General features: G+C 40.0%; 1 protein-coding gene across 5 annotated transcripts in view; it reads left to right on the forward strand.

The window, feature by feature from the left end:
- CSNK1G1 (casein kinase 1 gamma 1) overlaps positions 1–16,960 on the forward strand; it is a 161,659-nt gene that overhangs the window by 98,020 nt on the left and 46,679 nt on the right. For all 5 annotated transcript variants that reach the window (XR_006270026.1, XM_043471701.1, XM_043471700.1 and 2 more), the window contains one exon: positions 16,350–16,501. Coding sequence is in view for 4 of the 5 variants with exons in the window: in XM_043471701.1 (XP_043327636.1) it covers positions 16,350–16,501 (152 nt within the window). In the remaining variant the exon portion in view is untranslated. The remainder of the gene's footprint in view (positions 1–16,349; positions 16,502–16,960) is intronic.

The following is a 16,960-nucleotide window of genomic DNA, read 5'->3' on the forward strand; positions in this document are numbered from 1 at the left end:
CCCATGGACTGCAGCACGCCAGGCCTCCCTGTCCATCACCAGCTCCCGGAGTTTACTCAAACTCATGTCCATTGAGTTGGTGATGCCATCCAACCATCTCATCCTCTGTCGTCCCCTTCTCCTCTCGCCTTCAATCTTCCCCAGCATCAGGGTCTTTTTCAATGAGTCAGCTCTTCGCATCAAGTGGCCAAAGTATTGGAGTTTCAGCTTCAACGCCAGTCCTTCCAATGAATATTCAGGACTGATTTCCTTTAGGATGGACTGGTTGGATCTCCTTGTAGTACAAGGGACTCTCAAGAGTCTTCTCCAACACCACAGTTCAAAAGGATCAGTTCTTCGGTGCTCAACTTTCTTCATAGTCTAACTCTCACATCCGTACATGAGTACTGGAAAAACCATAACCTTGACTAGACGGACCTTTGTTGACAAAGTAATGTCTCTGCTTTTTAATATGCTGTCTAGGTTGGTCATCAGAGAAGGCAGTGGCACCCCACTCCAGTACTCTTGCCTGGACAATCCCATGGACAGAGGAGCCTGGTAGGCTGCAGTCCATGGGGTCGCTAAGAGTCAGACACGACTGGGTGACTTCCCTTTCACTTTTCACTTTCATGCACTGGACAAGGAAATGGCAACCCACTCCAGTGTTCTCGCCTGGAGAATCCCAGGGACGGGGGAGCCTGGTGGGCTGCTGTCTATGGGGTCGCACAGTCGGACACGACTGAAGCGACTTAGCAGCAGTAGCAGCAGCAGGTTGGTCGTAACTTTTCTTCCAGGGAGCAAGTGTCTTTTAATTTCATGGCTGCAGTCACCATCTACAGTGATTTTGGAGCCCAAAAAAATAAAGTCTGCCACTGTTTCCACTGTTTGTTTCTCCATCTATTTGCCATGAAGTGATGGAACCAGATGCCATGATCTTAGTTTTCTGAATGTTGAGCTTTAAGTCAACTTTTTCACTGTCCTCTTTCACTTTCATCAAGAGGCTCTTTAGTTCTTCATTTTCTGCCATAAGGGTAGTATCATCTGCATATCTAAGGTTATTGATATTTCTCCCGGCAATCTTGATTCTAGCTTGTGCTTCATCTAGCCCAGCGTTTCTCGTGATGTACTCTGCATATAAGTTAAACAAGCAGGGTGACAATATACAGCCTTGACATACTCCTTTCCTGATTTGGAACCAGTCTGTTGTCCATGTCCAGTTCTAACTTGCTTCCTGACCTGCATACAGATTTCTCAAGAGGCAGGTCAGGTGGTCTGATAATCCCATCTCTTTCAGAATTTTCCATAGTTTGTGGTGATCCACACAGTCAAAGGCTTTGGCATACTCAGTAAAGCAGAAATAGATGTTTTTCTGGAACTCTCTTGCTTTTTTGATGATCCAGTGGATGTTGGCAATTTGATCTCTGGTTCCTCTGCCTTTTCTAAAACCAGCTTGGAACATCTGGAAGTTCACAGTTCACGTATTGTTGAAGCCTGGCTTGGAGAATTTTGAGCATTAGTTTACTAGCGTGTGAGATGAGTTCAACTGTGCGGTATTTTGAGCATTCTTTGGCATTGCCTTTCTTAGGGATTGGAATGAAAACAGACATTTTCCAGTCCTGTGGCCCCTGCTGAGTTTTCCAAATTTGCTGGCATATTGAGTGCAGCACTTTCACAGCATCATCTTTTAGGATTTGAAATAGCTCAACTGCAATTCCAGCACCTCCACTAGCTTTGTTCATGGTGATGCTTCCTAAGTCCCACCTGACTTCACATTCCGGAATGTCTGGCTCTAGGTGAGTGATCACACCATCGTGATTATCTGGGTCATGAAGATCTTTTTTGTACAGTTCTATGTATTCTTGCCACCTCTTCTTACTACCTTCTGCTTCTGTTAGGTCCATACCATTTCTGTCCTTTGTTGAGCCCATCTTTGCATGAAATGTTCCCTTGGTATCTCTAATTTTCTTGAAGAAATCTCTAGTCTTTCCCATTCTATTGTTTTCCTCTATTTCTTTGCACTGATCACTGAGGAAGGCTTTCTTATCTCTCCTTGCTATTCTTTGGAACTCTGAATTCAAATGGGTATACCTTTCCTTTTCTCCTTTGCTCTTTGCTTCTCTTTTCACAGCTATTTGTAAGGCCTCTTCAGACAGCCATTTTGCTTTTCTGCATTTCTTTTTCTTGGGAATGGTCTTGCTCCCTGTCTCCTGTACAGTGTCGTATGAACCTCCATCCATAGTTCACCAGGCACTCTGTCTGTCAGATCTAGTCCCTTAAATCTATTTCTCACATCCACTATATAATTGTTAGGGGTTTGATTTAGGTCATACCTGAATGGTCTAGTGGTTTTCCCTACCTTCTTCAGTTTAAGTCTGAATTTGGCAATAAGGATTTCATGATCTGAACCATAGTCAGCTCCTGGTCTTGTTTTTGCTGACTGTATAGAGCTTCTCCACCTTTGGCTGCAAAGAATATAATCAGTCTGATTTTGGTGTTGACCATTTGGTGATGTCAATGTGTAGAGTCTTCTCTTGTGTTGTTGGAAGAGGGTGTTTGCTATGACCAGTGCATTCTCTTGGCAGAACACTATTAGCCTTTGGCCTGCTTCATTCTGTACTCCACGGCCAAATTTGCCTGTTTCTCCAGGTGTTTCTTGACTTCCAACTTTTGCATTCCAGTCCCCTATAATGAAAAGGACATTTTTGGGGGGTGTTAATTCTGCAAGGTCTTGTAGGTTCATAGAACCGTTTAACTTCAGCTTCTCCAACATTACTGGTCGGGGCATAGACTTGGCTTACTGTGATATTGAATGGTTTGCCTTGGAAACGAACAGAGATCATTCACTGCTTTTTGTCCCTGGCCTTCTATCTAACTCTTCTGGACTCTGACACTATATTTGACTGTCTTTCTGCTTAGGGTTGTAAAACCTTTTGCCTTGGCTTCTGTGAGACCTCTTCATTTTCTCTGTATTATCAGCCTTCTCTGCTTCTCCTTACATTTGATGGAAAGATCCTTTTATGTAGCCCTTCTCCATTTAAGCACCAGCACAGAGTGATTGAAGTTCTGTGTCTCAGTTGGAAGTTCCTAGGAAAGAGACTTCCCAGGTGACTCAGTGGTAAAGAATGTACCTGCCAATGCAGGAGATGCAGGTTTGATCCCTGGGTCAGGAAGATCGCCTGGAGAAGGAAGTGACAACCCACTGAAGTATTCTTGTCTGGGAAATTCCCGTAGACAGAGGATCCTGATGGGCTGCAGCCCTTGGGGTCGCAGAAGATCTGGACATGACTTAGCAACTAAACAGCAACAACAAGGAAAGCGACTCACTGACGCAGTTTGGAGTAGCTTTTCAGTCCAGATCCCGATGCTCTGATAAGGAGGCAGAGGATCACATGGACTACACCACTCAGCATAGAGCACGCCCTCTGAGAATGTGACTCAAAAGAACTGGGAGAAAGCAGCTGACAATGTGACAGGAGAACAGTGGACTCACAGACCATGCATTTTTACTCTTCATATACCGGTTGCTAGAAAGCAAAGCATTTTGCCTTGAGACATTTCAACATACTGAGATTCTCAAAGTGGGGATTAGAGTCTATAAACAACAACCATGTGATGTTCTCCCAAAGGGCAGTGAGTACTCTCAGAAAGAGAACTGACTCTTTCACAGCTGATTGTATCTGTGTTTATTATACTTATCATATGCTTGTTGGAAAAGAATAATCTTAAGAGAAAAGCCTTCTTTGGACATATGTTAAAAAGAGACCAATCTTCTTATACTTAGAGGGGTCTGGAACACTGATATTTTAATATATATATATAATACATGCTTTTAATATAGAATTTATATAATATGAAACAATATAAACTGTACAGATTTGATCCATCTTTTTGTTTTGTTTTTATACTGAATCTCTGAACACACCAATGTGGAACGATGAATTTAAAGCCATTTCTGCCAAACTTTCACCCTTCGAAAGCCTGCTCCTTTCAGCATGAGTGGTATATTTGATATAAGTAACTTGGGACAACAGCAGAAGCCTCATATTAAAAAAAGTTAAAGTCCTGTCCCCTGGGTAAAGGGTGAGGAGGATGTTTGGGAATATCTGAGTATATTTGAATATACTTTGCAGAAGGAGCAGCAGCAGTGTCACTGTTGTTCCTCTCAGGGAGAAGAACCCAAATACGAAAGTGTGCTTGAGTTGGTGAGTCAGTAGCAAGTGCCAGAGGTGGGTATGTGAAAACCATCTCTGTCTTGAAACTGACTCAGAGACACAGAGAACAGACTTGTGACTGCCAAGGGGGAGGTAATGTGGGGGAGGGATGGATGGGAGTTTGGGATTAGCAGATGCAAACTCGTTTATATAGGGTGGAGGTCCTACAAGGTCCTACTGTATGGCACAGGAAAGTATACTCAATATCATTACTATAAGTAATGGAAAAATATTAAAAAGAATGTATGTGTATGTGTAACTGAATCACTTTGCTATACAGCGGAAACTAACACAACATTGTAAATAGCCTATATTTCAATTTTAAAAATATCCTCTGTGTATGGAGCAAACTTCAGACAAGGGCAAGTGTGTTGTGCTTGTCATCTTTTCCTCTTAAAGAGTCCGTATGCATGCAGGTGCATTTCCAAATCTACCTACATTGTCTGGAAAGCATTTTAAAATGGCATGTAGGACTTCCCTTGGTGGTCCAGTGGCCAAGAATCCACCTGCCAGTGCAGGGGACATGGATTTGATCTCTGGTCTGGGAAGATCCCCATGCCGCCGAGCAGCTAAGCCCATGCACTGCAACTGCTGAGCCCGCGTGCCTGGATCCATGCTTCATCACAAGAGAGGCCTTCATACCACAACCAAGAGTAGCCCTCACTCTGCAACTATAGAAAAGCCCTGTGCGCAGTAGTGAAGACCCAGCACAGCCAATATATAAATAAATCTTTTTTTTTAAAGGACATTTAAATGCTTCATTGATGTTACAGCATAAATCCAATCTGTAGTAAATTGTTAATTTTGTGAAGAAAAAATAGAAAAGATTGTTTTCATTTACTGGGCTTGGAAAGGTGTAATTGTCATACTCCATACGAATTTTCTGGTCTTTAATGGAGCTAATTTAGTTGTGATAGTACAGTGAATTTCTTCCCCTTTCTCCAAGGATAAAACATTATGACTTTTAATTTTTATTAACTAACTACACTAGTTTTCCGTAAAGAGGAACTGATATTTCTCAAACTCAACACCCAGTACGTTTCTGGACTAGGATTAATTCTTTGGTTGTGTGTCCTTTGTGTGTTTTTTCAGTGGTTTAGAGCATTGAGACATTTCTCATATGCTTGCTTATCTGTTGGAGCCAAACCCCTGTGGCCCTTGTCGGCTCTTTAAAACTCTCAAATAGCTCTAAGTCACTTGAGGCATAGAAGTAATTACCTCTAATTACAATACATACATAAAATTTGTCCCCCTACTGGAGAGAAAAAAAAAGCACCACTTCTACTTTAGATATTGCCCTTAGAAAATGCCTATGGAAGGAAGGCAAAGGCAGGAGTCTCAGTGGCCATCATAGGACTCACCACAGCCCTCAGTGACTACCCCTCCTTAACTCACAGTTTGTCAAGGTTAATTATTAAGAAGGAAGGTAACATTTAGCATCCTCAAAGCTATGGATTACTATGGAATGAAAGAGATGAGTTGTTGAAGTGAATTATTCCTGTGGGTTATAAGAAGGTGAAAAGCATGTGTCTCCTATATTATATTAAAACTCAGTGAATTCCTTTCCAATATCTCTCAGTGTCATTGTAAGAGAGAATATTTTCCTTAAATTCCAGTAATAGACTGCATAAAGATAATGCCTCACACCTATTATCAAAATAATCCTGTTGCTAGCTAAGCCTTTTTGTATTTGTAGCATATTTGTATCTGTAAGCATACTTAAGACAGAAACCAACAAAAAGATCAAGTTTTAACATATGTGAGTAATATTTTCTTCTCCTTTCAATGACTCCTAAGTAATTTGTGTTCCGCCCACTTAAAAGAAGAGTGTGCCAGCTCTGTACCCCTTTGCACTCTTTTGTGCTTTCAACAGTCTGACACACTTTGAACTTTTCTCTACATTTTTTTCCTCTTTCTTTATAATTTATACTGCTTTAATTCAACTTTTCTTACCAACCTATAGAGTCTCTTACTAATAATTACTTTAGTCATAGTGCAAAGAGATGATATTTTCACTAGTAAGAACTCAGCATCAGCTGTGTCCATAACACTTTTGGTGAGTAATTTAAAGAGCCACAGAGTTATATAATAAAAAACATAGTCACTGCCTATCGGAAGGAAGACGTAATGTTTATTTTCATATTTTCTGTTAAGACATTGTTGTACTACTCTCAAGGAGCTCACTAAGGTATGCAAGTAACTATAATGCACGCCAAAACAATGGAATGTTATTTTTTTAATTTATATATAAAATTATATGAAAGTTCTGAAGGGAAAAATAGTTTCTAATTATGGGACACAGGGAAGGCTTTTTAAAGAGGGTGATAGCTATAGAAAATTCTTAAAGAGATGGGAATACCAGACCACCTTAACCTGCCTCCTGAGAAATCTGTATGCAGATTAAGAAGCAACAGTTAGAACCCAACATGAAACAACAGACTGGTTCCAAATTGGGCAAGGCTGTACATTGTCACCCTGCTTATTTAACTTATATGCAGAGTACATCATATGAAATGCTGGCTGGATGAAGCACAAGCTGGAATCAAGATTGCTGGGAGAAATTATCAGTAATCTCAGATATGCAGATGACACCACCCTTATGGCAGAAAGGGAAGAGGAACTAAAGAGTGTCCTGATAAAAGTGAAAGAGGCGAGTGAAAAAGCTGGCTTAAAACTCAACATTCAAAAAACTAAGATCATGTCATCTGGTCCCATCACTTCATGGCAAATAGATGAGGAAACAGTGGAAAGAGTGACAGACTTTATTTTCTCGGTCTCCAAGATCACTGTGGATGGTGACTGCAGCCATGAAATCAAAAGATGCTCTTTGGAAGAAAAAGTATGATACACCAAGACAGCATATTAAAAAGCAGAGACATTACTTTGCCAACAAAGATCCATATAGTCAAAGCTATGGTTTTTCCAGTAGTCATGTATGGATGTAAGAGTTGGACCTTAAAGAAGGCTGAGCGCCGAAGAATTAATACTTTCGAACCATGGTGTTGGAGAAGACTCTTTGAGAGTCCCTTGGATTGCAAGGAGATCAAACCAGTCAATCGTAAAGGAAAGCAATGCTGGATATTCATTGGAAAGAATGATGCTGACGCTGAATCTCCAGTACTTTGGCCACCTGATGTGAAAAACTTTCTCTTTAGAAAACATGTTGATGCTGGGAAAGATTGAGGGCAGGAGGAGAAGGGGCTGACAGAGGACGAGATGGTTGTATGGCATCACTGACTCAATGGGCATGAGTCTGAGCAGACTCCGGGAGATGGTGAAGGACAGGGAAGCCTGATGTGCTACAGTCCATGGGGTCGCAAAGAGTTGGACATGACTGAGTGAACAACAACACTGAGCATTCCACTTGGGTTAAGTACTGGTCTGTATTTCCTGTATTAATCTAAACATAGGCCAGGTTGCCCTCTGAATTCCTAAATGACGTGTTTATTAGGCTTAAAGTTTGACTACTTTGTAGTTACATTAGAAAAATACTACTAATGCACCCTTTATAGAATCTTAACTTGTGCTTTTGTAAGGAAAAATATACTTTATTACTTGAGTTTATAACCTATAAACATCATCAGTGTCTTGTGGTTGACCCTTAGGTTCATACACAGATTACATTTCACAGGATCTGTTGTTGTTGTTCAGTCGCTAAGTCATGTCTGACTCTGAGACTCCACGGAATGGAGCACGTCAGGCTTCCGTGTCCTTCACCATCTCCCAGAATTTGCTCAAACTCAGGTCCATTGAGTCAGTGATGCCATCCAACCATCTCATCCTGTGTCGCCGCCTTCTTTTCTCTTCAGTCTTTCCCAGCATCATCAGTCTCCTATCAAAGTAGTGTTACCTGGTAGTCCTTGCTGTCATTCTAGATGTCCGTGGACGTTAGGGCACAGACAGCTCTATTCGGTACAGTAGAAGAGCCTGAGAACTTCCCAGCGGTCTAGTGGTTAAGACTCTGTGCTGCAAGTGCAGAGGACACAGGGTCAGTCTCGGTCGGGGAACTAAGTTTCCACCTGCTGCAGAGTGCAGCACTACCCCCGCCCCCGCCCATAAAAAAGAGTCTGAATCTTGGAGGCAGAGTGAGGTTGGTCTTGGCTCTACCACTCACTGTATGACCTGAGCAAGTCACTTCAGATGAATTCCTTACCCATAAAATGAGAGTAGTAATTCCTGTGTGCATTTGTTAGGATTACATTGGAGGACCTGTATAAAAACATTAATAAGCTTTAAAGCAGTTTATGGCCAATATACTTTTGTGATACGGGTGTGCTTTGAGTGGAAATTTCTTACTGTAGTGTTGTACAAATAATAGGGGGGAAAGAGTCACCTGACTTTGAAATATCAGTGATAATTTGGATCAAAGGCTAGGAGACTCCTGCAAACATGTTGTGGCTACATATGAGAGAGGAGATAACCTAGTGCTGTGGCTTTGGAAAGAATGAGGCAAGACATATTCTGAAAACATTTTTAAATACTCCCTGGGCCTAGGACAGTAGTGCTAAATGTGAAAAGAGTCCCAGCACTGGAGGCAGACTAGGAACCAAAGAGGATTTAAACTTGGCAATGTGGCAACATATACTGAAGTGTTAGATGTGCATGACCCTTGACTCAGCATTTCCTCTCTAAGAAATCCACCCTCAAGAGATAATGTGTATTCATGCCCCCAGATGTAGGCACAAGGAATTTTTACATATGTATATGTGTCTCTGTGGAGACATTTTCATTTTCAGTTGATGGAGTTCTAGCTTACTTAATTGAGTGGGTGGGGTAGGGGGAGAGAATTGCTTGGCCTACAGGACTGACCTCAGGTCAGCCAAAGCCAGGACCAGTCCTTGGTCCTCCAGTTTGTGATGTATTTGTCTGTCTGTTTCTCTGATTTCTGCTTTCTCTGTGTTGATTTCATTCTCAGATAAGTAATCTACCTATTCTCATGTGGTAGTCTCTGATAGCTTCAAGCAACGCTCCTTTCTGTTTAGTTATCAGGCAGGACAAAAATTGCTCCTCCTTCCCTATAGTAGTTCCACAAAGTCCCAGAGCTGACTCGCATTGTACCAGCATAGTTTAAGCTCCTCTTCTTGACCCAGTTCCACAGGGGGGGAGGATAGAAGCTTCTAATTAACCTGGCTTGAGTTATATCCTTGGGGTGGCAGTGGAAAAATGGCTTGACCCCACTTTACCCACAAGTAGTAACAGCAAGGGAATAGTGCTTTCACCCCAGAAGAGTAAGATGATGTTATCAGAAGGAGGAAGAAAATAACACGTGAAGGAAGAAATAACAGCAAAAGCTGTTCACTGTAATATCTATTTCTGATAACAAATATATGGGTACAACCTAAATGTCCATCAGTATAGGAAAACTTAAATATGATACATCATAGGGGGAGATAAGATATAGCTTTTAATGTACAGCTATATGTTGATAAGGAAAAATGTCCATTATATAATAGTAATTTAAAATGAAGTTGCAGAAAAGTATTTTTAATTACATGTCTGTGTATCATCTGTTATGTATGAATACTTTTTATTCATATGTTTCTGTACTACTTTTGGTTTGCTGTTGTACTTATTTGAAATTAGTATATATCACTTCTATAATTTAAAAAAAATTATGTCCCTGGTGACCCCTTTTCTAGATAAGGAACTGAAATTGACAAAAATCAAGAACTATAGAAAGTTGAACAGATCATACAAAGGTGTAAAATAGTATTCATGGAACTGATATAAAAATATTGGAGACCGAGAAGGTGGATAGGACAAATTAAGCTGCCTATGTAGGAAGGGACAGTAACTTTACCAAAAAGACATGTGGTTTAGGGACTTCCTGGCCATCTGGTGGCTAAGGCTCTGCGTTCCCAGTGAAGGGGACATGGGTTCAATCCCTGGTTGAGGAACTAAAATCCCACATGTCTCTCAGTATAGCCAGAAAAAAAGAGTCTAAAACTTGGAGACAATTGTGTTTATATATTTATTTGGTATTAATACTTACTCTGCCCTTATCTACCATATGCTTTGACCAGTGCTAGGCAGTAATAAACATAATTAACACATAGTTAACATATAGTAATCAACTGCCTTCAAAAAACCTTCATACAGAAGGCAGATTCATGGACAAAGAAAGTGTACTGGGAGTTGGGCAGAATTGTCAGGAAGAGGTTCATTGTACTTTGAGTAGTCTGATTTTTTCCTTCTTATTCCTTCTAAATGCTTGCTAAACTTTCTTAACTTTTCAGTTGCTATTGTTCAGGTGTCTGTTAAGAAGAATTGATCATCTCTCAGCTTTTGAAACTGAGACTGTCTTTACAACTTAATCACAGGGATAAAGTGGTAAATTTTCAGAGACTGGGTCTTTTTATCCCATAAATTTACCAGTTCTGAACTGAGTTACTAGTCTTTCGGAAAAGGATCCCCCACCCTTCACTCCCACCCCCAATACATAACACACTTTTAAAACATTTTTTATCTTTGATGCAGTCTGCTACAGAAGAAATCTGTCCTGTCTTAGCCTTTTTCCTGATTCCTTTGACTAAACAAAAATTCGAAACCTGCTTTGAGTGGTAAGGCCTTTGTAATTATGTACATACACAACTGTATGTAATAGAGAAACTGTAAAAGCTCAATTTCTGTGAGATTATTCCTCTGCTCTTGCCTCTCCTCACCTTCTCTTCCACCATACAAATTTGAGCTTCTTTTAGCAGCATATGTCTAGTGATAGTCCAGTTCCCAAGAGGCCCGTGAACAAGATGGTTGTAAAACATTTTTCATTATAGACAAGACAAAATAATCCTGATTATTTAATCCTGGGTCTCACTGTTCTGGTTATTACACCAGCAGTTTGAATAGATTCATATGTTGAACTGCGTCATATTGTAAAAAGGCATTTTTTTTTTCAGAGTCAGAGAAGTGAGACGGAGTCTGTTCTTTTTTAAAAAAGAAAAACACATGTAATGTCTCATGTTTTTGTGAGAATGCATGTTTTATTGTTTTAATATTTTCTGAGTTTTAAAGGGTATGCTTTCATTTTCTCCTTTCACCACTTCTTACGGAATATAATCATGTTTATCTGCCTATTCTTTCTGCTTTCTTGTTAAGTGAACTTATTTGATATTATTACTATCCCCATATATATAGGAATAATAATATTAAATTATTCTAGTAAATATTAAGGAACATTCAGTAACTGTGCTAAAAGCTACTACCATTGGTGGAACCAAGGACAGCTTAAGTTTGGAGAAAACTACCCTATTTTCTTTAAAAATTAAAAAACAAACTGTATAAACAAAGAAAAGGAATTGCCCAGGTCATTATGTCCTTAAAGGTTTTTTCCCAACCCTGAGTTTAGAAGATAGTCATCAACATATATGTACTTTTTCATAGAAATATTAATATAGATGTTACTTTTTAACATCAAGATATTAATGTACATATGAGACTTATTTGAATTTGCTTCACAGCTAGGTAATTTAGTTTTTGAAAAAGAATGAAAGGCTAATTATTAGGCAATAATAAGATCAAATTACCAAAAGCTTCAAGGTGGTTCTATTTCAGTTCTCTGCCTGATGTGTGTTTAAAAATATCTCTACTTAGGGTAGTTACTGTTCATAATACATTATGGAATCTTTTTAGGTAACAGCTTGGATGATAAAGAAGCCATTATCCTTGATTTGGAGTGTTTAACCCAAGTTGAATTTATGACAGATTGAAAATTAGCTGTAGTGTTATATACCTTGCTTCCTGTTCTGTGCAACTTGATATGTGTGTGGGCCAAATGTCCAGCAGGGGTTATAAGAATATGTTACTGATGGATGGAAAAGCTATTTCATAGTTCCCTAAGAGAATATACTTGATAACATCTGAGGGAATAGCCTTGAAGTTTTGCTTTGGAAGAGATTTAGCCTATGGCTAATGGTAATACAGTGAAATCTGTTTTAAATCCTTCAGAAGAGGAAAATTTGGAATCTACTTCTTTAATTTTCAAGCTTTTATATAGCTGACCAATTTAGGAAGGAGACCTTATTAGTGCCTTTATTTTCAGAGCAGACAAGAGGTTATACTACTACCTTAATTTCTAAAATACCAAGAATTGAGTGCATATCTACCTTGCCTACCTCCCCCACTTCATTTCCCTTTACCTAAGAATTATGTGCAGGAAGACCTTGTTTTCCACATGTATTGCATTTACGACTTTGCCCTCATCCCTAGTCTTATTAAAGGATTTCACACCATAATGTTGATTAATTAAAAATTTCTTAAACAATGGATTAGAGATGGCTCTGTAGAAGTAGAGTGAAACCTAATATACAGGATTTCTTATTTAAGTACAGCCCAGGTGATAAATCATTACTGTGCAGTCGTCCCTGACCAAAGAGGCAGATTTTTCCTGTGGGCCTGTGTCTTTCACCACCAGCACTGACCAGTTTGGGGGTAGTCATGTGTAAAACCAGACACAGATTGAAACTTGTGTGGGCATCTTTGTCTGTACAGATAGTTCTAATAAATTACAACTGCATCTTCCAAAGAGATTTTTATACTCAATAATACCTAAGGAACTCCAGAACAAGTCTTTCAAATAGCCTTAAAATGATTCCTTTCAAAAGGTATTGAGTCCAGTTGTTCTGATGGGAAAGAGCTTCTGAAAAAGATTAGTCTGTCAGTGTTTTCCGAATTTTCATAATATATTAGCCATAAAGCAAAGCAGCGCCCTTTATTTTCTACCCTCTAGATACAGAGTTTTCCAGCTGAGGTTGCACTTCTGAATTACCTGTGGAACTATGCTTATACCCACTACTCGAAATTCTGGTTTGGAAGGTTTGAAGTGACATCACTGCATCTGTTTTTTAAAGTTTTAGAGGTGTTTCTGATAGACGCGCTTTCAGTTGAGTACCACTACCAGTTACCATTACCAGCTTACATTTGAATTTGTACCACACATATTCTATGTAACATGGAGACAGGTTTCATTTATACTGGTTCTATGGCTTTACAAAGAAAAACCTGTAAGATAGCTAGAAGGAAATCCTAGCTATAATCAGGATTATAGATTTAAAAGAGAACGAGTCTGGGAACTTCCCTGGTGGTCCAGTGGTTAAGACTCTGCTTCTACCCGGTGGGGGGAAGCAGGGGACGCAGGTTCCATCATGGTTGGGTAACAAAGATCCCACGTGCTAGACAGTATAGCCAAAAAAAAAAGAGAGAGAGAGAACCAGTCTCCTTCCCTTTATGAATGAGAAAGAGCAGAGAGGTGAAAGAATTTTCAGAGTTGGTAGCAGAACCAAATCCACAACTCTGACTTGAGTTCTTTGTACACTAGCATCTTGGACCTAGTCCATCTTTGAGAAAAGTCTTCAAGGCCAAAGCTCAGTAACCCAGAAGTTGTCTTGAGCATCCCAAAGCCCAGTGGGGTATTATGAGATTCAAAGTATTTAATAAAAGGAGCAATAATACAGCCAACAGGAACTCCTCACATCTTTGAAATTTCTAGGCAGGAGTTACGAGTGACATTACTCACAGTTAGAAATTATAGACATCACCCAGAAAGCTTTTGTAGCTAAAAGAAGCTTTACAAAGGTAAACATGGAAATTTCTGATGAGAGATGCCTAGATTTGGTACTAAAGATTGTCAAGAACAAGATGACCATCTGTCTTATTTTTAAATTGATCCTTAAGTGTTGGCAGCAGGTCTAGAAAATCATGCCAGTTTCATATTTCTACACAGGCCTGACTTTTAGCTCGTACTTCAGAAGGAAGATATTGTGCCTAGGTTTGCAATTTAACTAAATAAAGGAGTAGTATCTTTATTAATTAGGATTAGACTTGGTTGTTAAAAAGAATTCCAAAGAACAGTAGTTCAGTCAAGGTAGAGACTGATTTTTCTTTTGGATTAAACAAGTCCAGAGGGAAGGGAAGCCTTTCATTGGTGTGGTTGCTTCCCAGCCATCAGGGATGGGTTCTTCTAATTTTGTTTCATCTGTATCTTAAATCTTCAAGGAGTCTGGTAGTTCTAGATGGCTTTTGGAGCTTCAGTCATCTCAAAGGCGCATACCTCCAACTTGAGTCAGCTCCCTTAAAGAACTTCTCTAGAACCACCCTATCTAACAATTTCTGCTTCCATCTCACTTGCCATTCCTATTTATCAAAGGAGACTAGAAGGTTATAACTAGGCGAGTTGCTGTTCATGAGAATTAGATATTTTGTTGTTAACAAAGGAGAGAATGGATATTGGGCAGGCAACCAACAGATCTGTCCCACCTATTTTGAAGAATATAATATTAGGAAAATCAATTTTCATCACATCAAAAGCTATTATATAGGATGTAGCATTTAAAAGATGTCCAAACCACAGTCTACAATGTGTCTGATTAATTAAAGCAGTAAATCTCTATGGTAGTGTTCTGCTTTGGATTTCTCAGCAGGACTCACTGGGAACAGCTGTTAGGTTTTATATATTTTAAGTGAACTGAAGATGAGTTCTTAAAACAACAGGGGGAAAAAGACAAATTCTGTTTCCTTTTGGGGAAAGGGAGAATCAAAACAAGCACAGGGCAATTCAGTGGATATTTATGGGGCTAGCCGGAGCAGAGTATACTATAGTAGACGTTATGAGCCAGGAATGACCTGATAGAAGAAGTTGTCTAGTATTTAAATGGAATAAAACAGACTGATGCAGCACACAAAATAATTATAGATGCATATCCTAGCAATGATTCGTACCAGTTCCAAATATACAAGACCTGCGCTGGAGAGAAGGACAAGCACATTGATTGGGTTATAGTTTTAAGGATTAGATATTGTCTCAGTTCCTTTGGGCTGCTGTAACACAACACAGAGTGACTCATAAACTCAGAAAATTTGTTTTCTCAGTTCCAGAAGCTAGAAGTCCAGGATCACGATACCAGTGTGGTCAAGTTCTGCTGAAGGCCCTCATCTGGGTTGCAGACTGCTAACTTCCTGCTGTGTCCTCACATGGCTGCAGGGGCTAGGGAGCTCTGTGGGGTCTCTTTCTTAAGGGCACTAATCCCACTCATGAAGGCCTTGCTTTCATGATCTCACTTCCCGGAGGCCCACACCTCTTAAAATAATCACACTGGGCATTAGGTTTTCAACATACGAGTTTTGGGAAGGGGCCACAGATGTTCAGATCATAGCAGATATAATTACCTCTGCCAGTTTCCTACCTGTACAAATGAAAAGAGAATGTCAAGATGGAGAGAACCTTGTCATCTGAAAAACTCACAGGCAGGAGCATGTGGCGACCTGCAGCATTTATAGTTGTAGACCATGGTATACATAAGTGTATTAAGGGGGAAGTGTTCCCACTCAAAGGGCCAGATTTTTTAAAGTTCTGTAGTCTCATTCATGCCCACAGTTCACATGGTGCCATTTAGCACATATTTATTGATGTCTCATTTACAATACACTTTAAGGAGGAAATTCATTCACAAGTTGCCACTTAGATGAGAAAGTCTAAATTTTGGCTTCTTATAACTATGAATTTCAAATCTGGGGAAAGCCCAGCCTTGTATTTTTATTCCTTTTCCTTTCATAATTACTTATCAGTAACCAAACCCAGTCTGTTGACTTTGCTCCTACTGAGAAAAAAACAGGAAGCTACAGAAACTCCCTAGGAGAAAAAGACCAGGCTGCGCCCTATGTCACCTCACACCTTCAGTCTGAGTCCTCCTCGGAGCAGCAGTCACAAACAGCTCTATCTCCCTGTGGTTTTGGCAGTAAGCACAGAGTACAAATGAAACCAGCTAGTGCAGCAAGGTGTGTGAGCCTGGCCTTTGAGCTCACGAGTCATCTTTTTGAAACTTGTGATTGTGTACTTTTGGGCATCCTTGGTGGAGAATAGTTTATGCTCCAGTCCAGCAGTGGACCACGGACTATTCTCTGTCTTACGTAGTAGTGGGAATGCCTTTGGTATGAAATAACTACTTTAATTTTGAACATATTGTGCAATGACTTAGCCTTTCCCACACATTACCAGTTCCTTTTGAAGCTGTCATGCTCAGTTTAGGTTCTCCGGTAGGAGCTATGAAAGAAAACAAAAATCTCACAAATTGTATTTCCTTCTTATCTGCTTCGTGCTGATGCAGCTGTGTCATATTTTGGTCTTTGTGTCCCTCTCTCTGCACCCCATTTTCCCTCTGCTTTCAGGTGAAGGTCTCCCACAGGTGTATTACTTTGGACCATGTGGGAAGTACAATGCCATGGTGCTGGAGCTTCTCGGCCCTAGCTTGGAGGACTTGTTTGACCTCTGTGACCGGACCTTTACTTTGAAGACTGTGTTAATGATAGCCATTCAGTTGGTAAGTTGGCGTTGCTCTTCTGGCTAGGGATAGACAGGGAGGGGCAGGTCTCCTAACTACATCCTTGTGTCTGTTGGCATTTACCAGCTCTAGTGACACCTTGTGAATGTACATTCACTGGCTTGGTGGCATTGTAGACAGCTGGCTGGGGCAAAAAGGGTTAACCCCGAGAAGTCACACTGTATTTGCCATTTGCTCTATTTTAAGAATTTGCACCTTGGAGCAATACTCTGCCCTTAACTGAAGTGCAAGTGGTATATAGGGAGAAAGAGGATGATTCGGTGACAATTGCTCAAATGCAAGTAACTTCTTGGTTGTTTTATTTATAGGTTTTAAACACATGACTGTAAAGTTTTGTCATGTCCTCTCTCTTTGCTTACCATCGCATCCGAGAAGAGATGGAAGATATAACCCACTGCCCTAAAATCAGATTTCAGAGTTGACCAAGAACCTGCCTCT

The sequence above is a fragment of the Cervus canadensis genome, chromosome 6 (assembly GCF_019320065.1).
Source record: "Cervus canadensis isolate Bull #8, Minnesota chromosome 6, ASM1932006v1, whole genome shotgun sequence".
NCBI classification, from domain to species: Eukaryota; Metazoa; Chordata; class Mammalia; order Artiodactyla; family Cervidae; genus Cervus; species Cervus canadensis.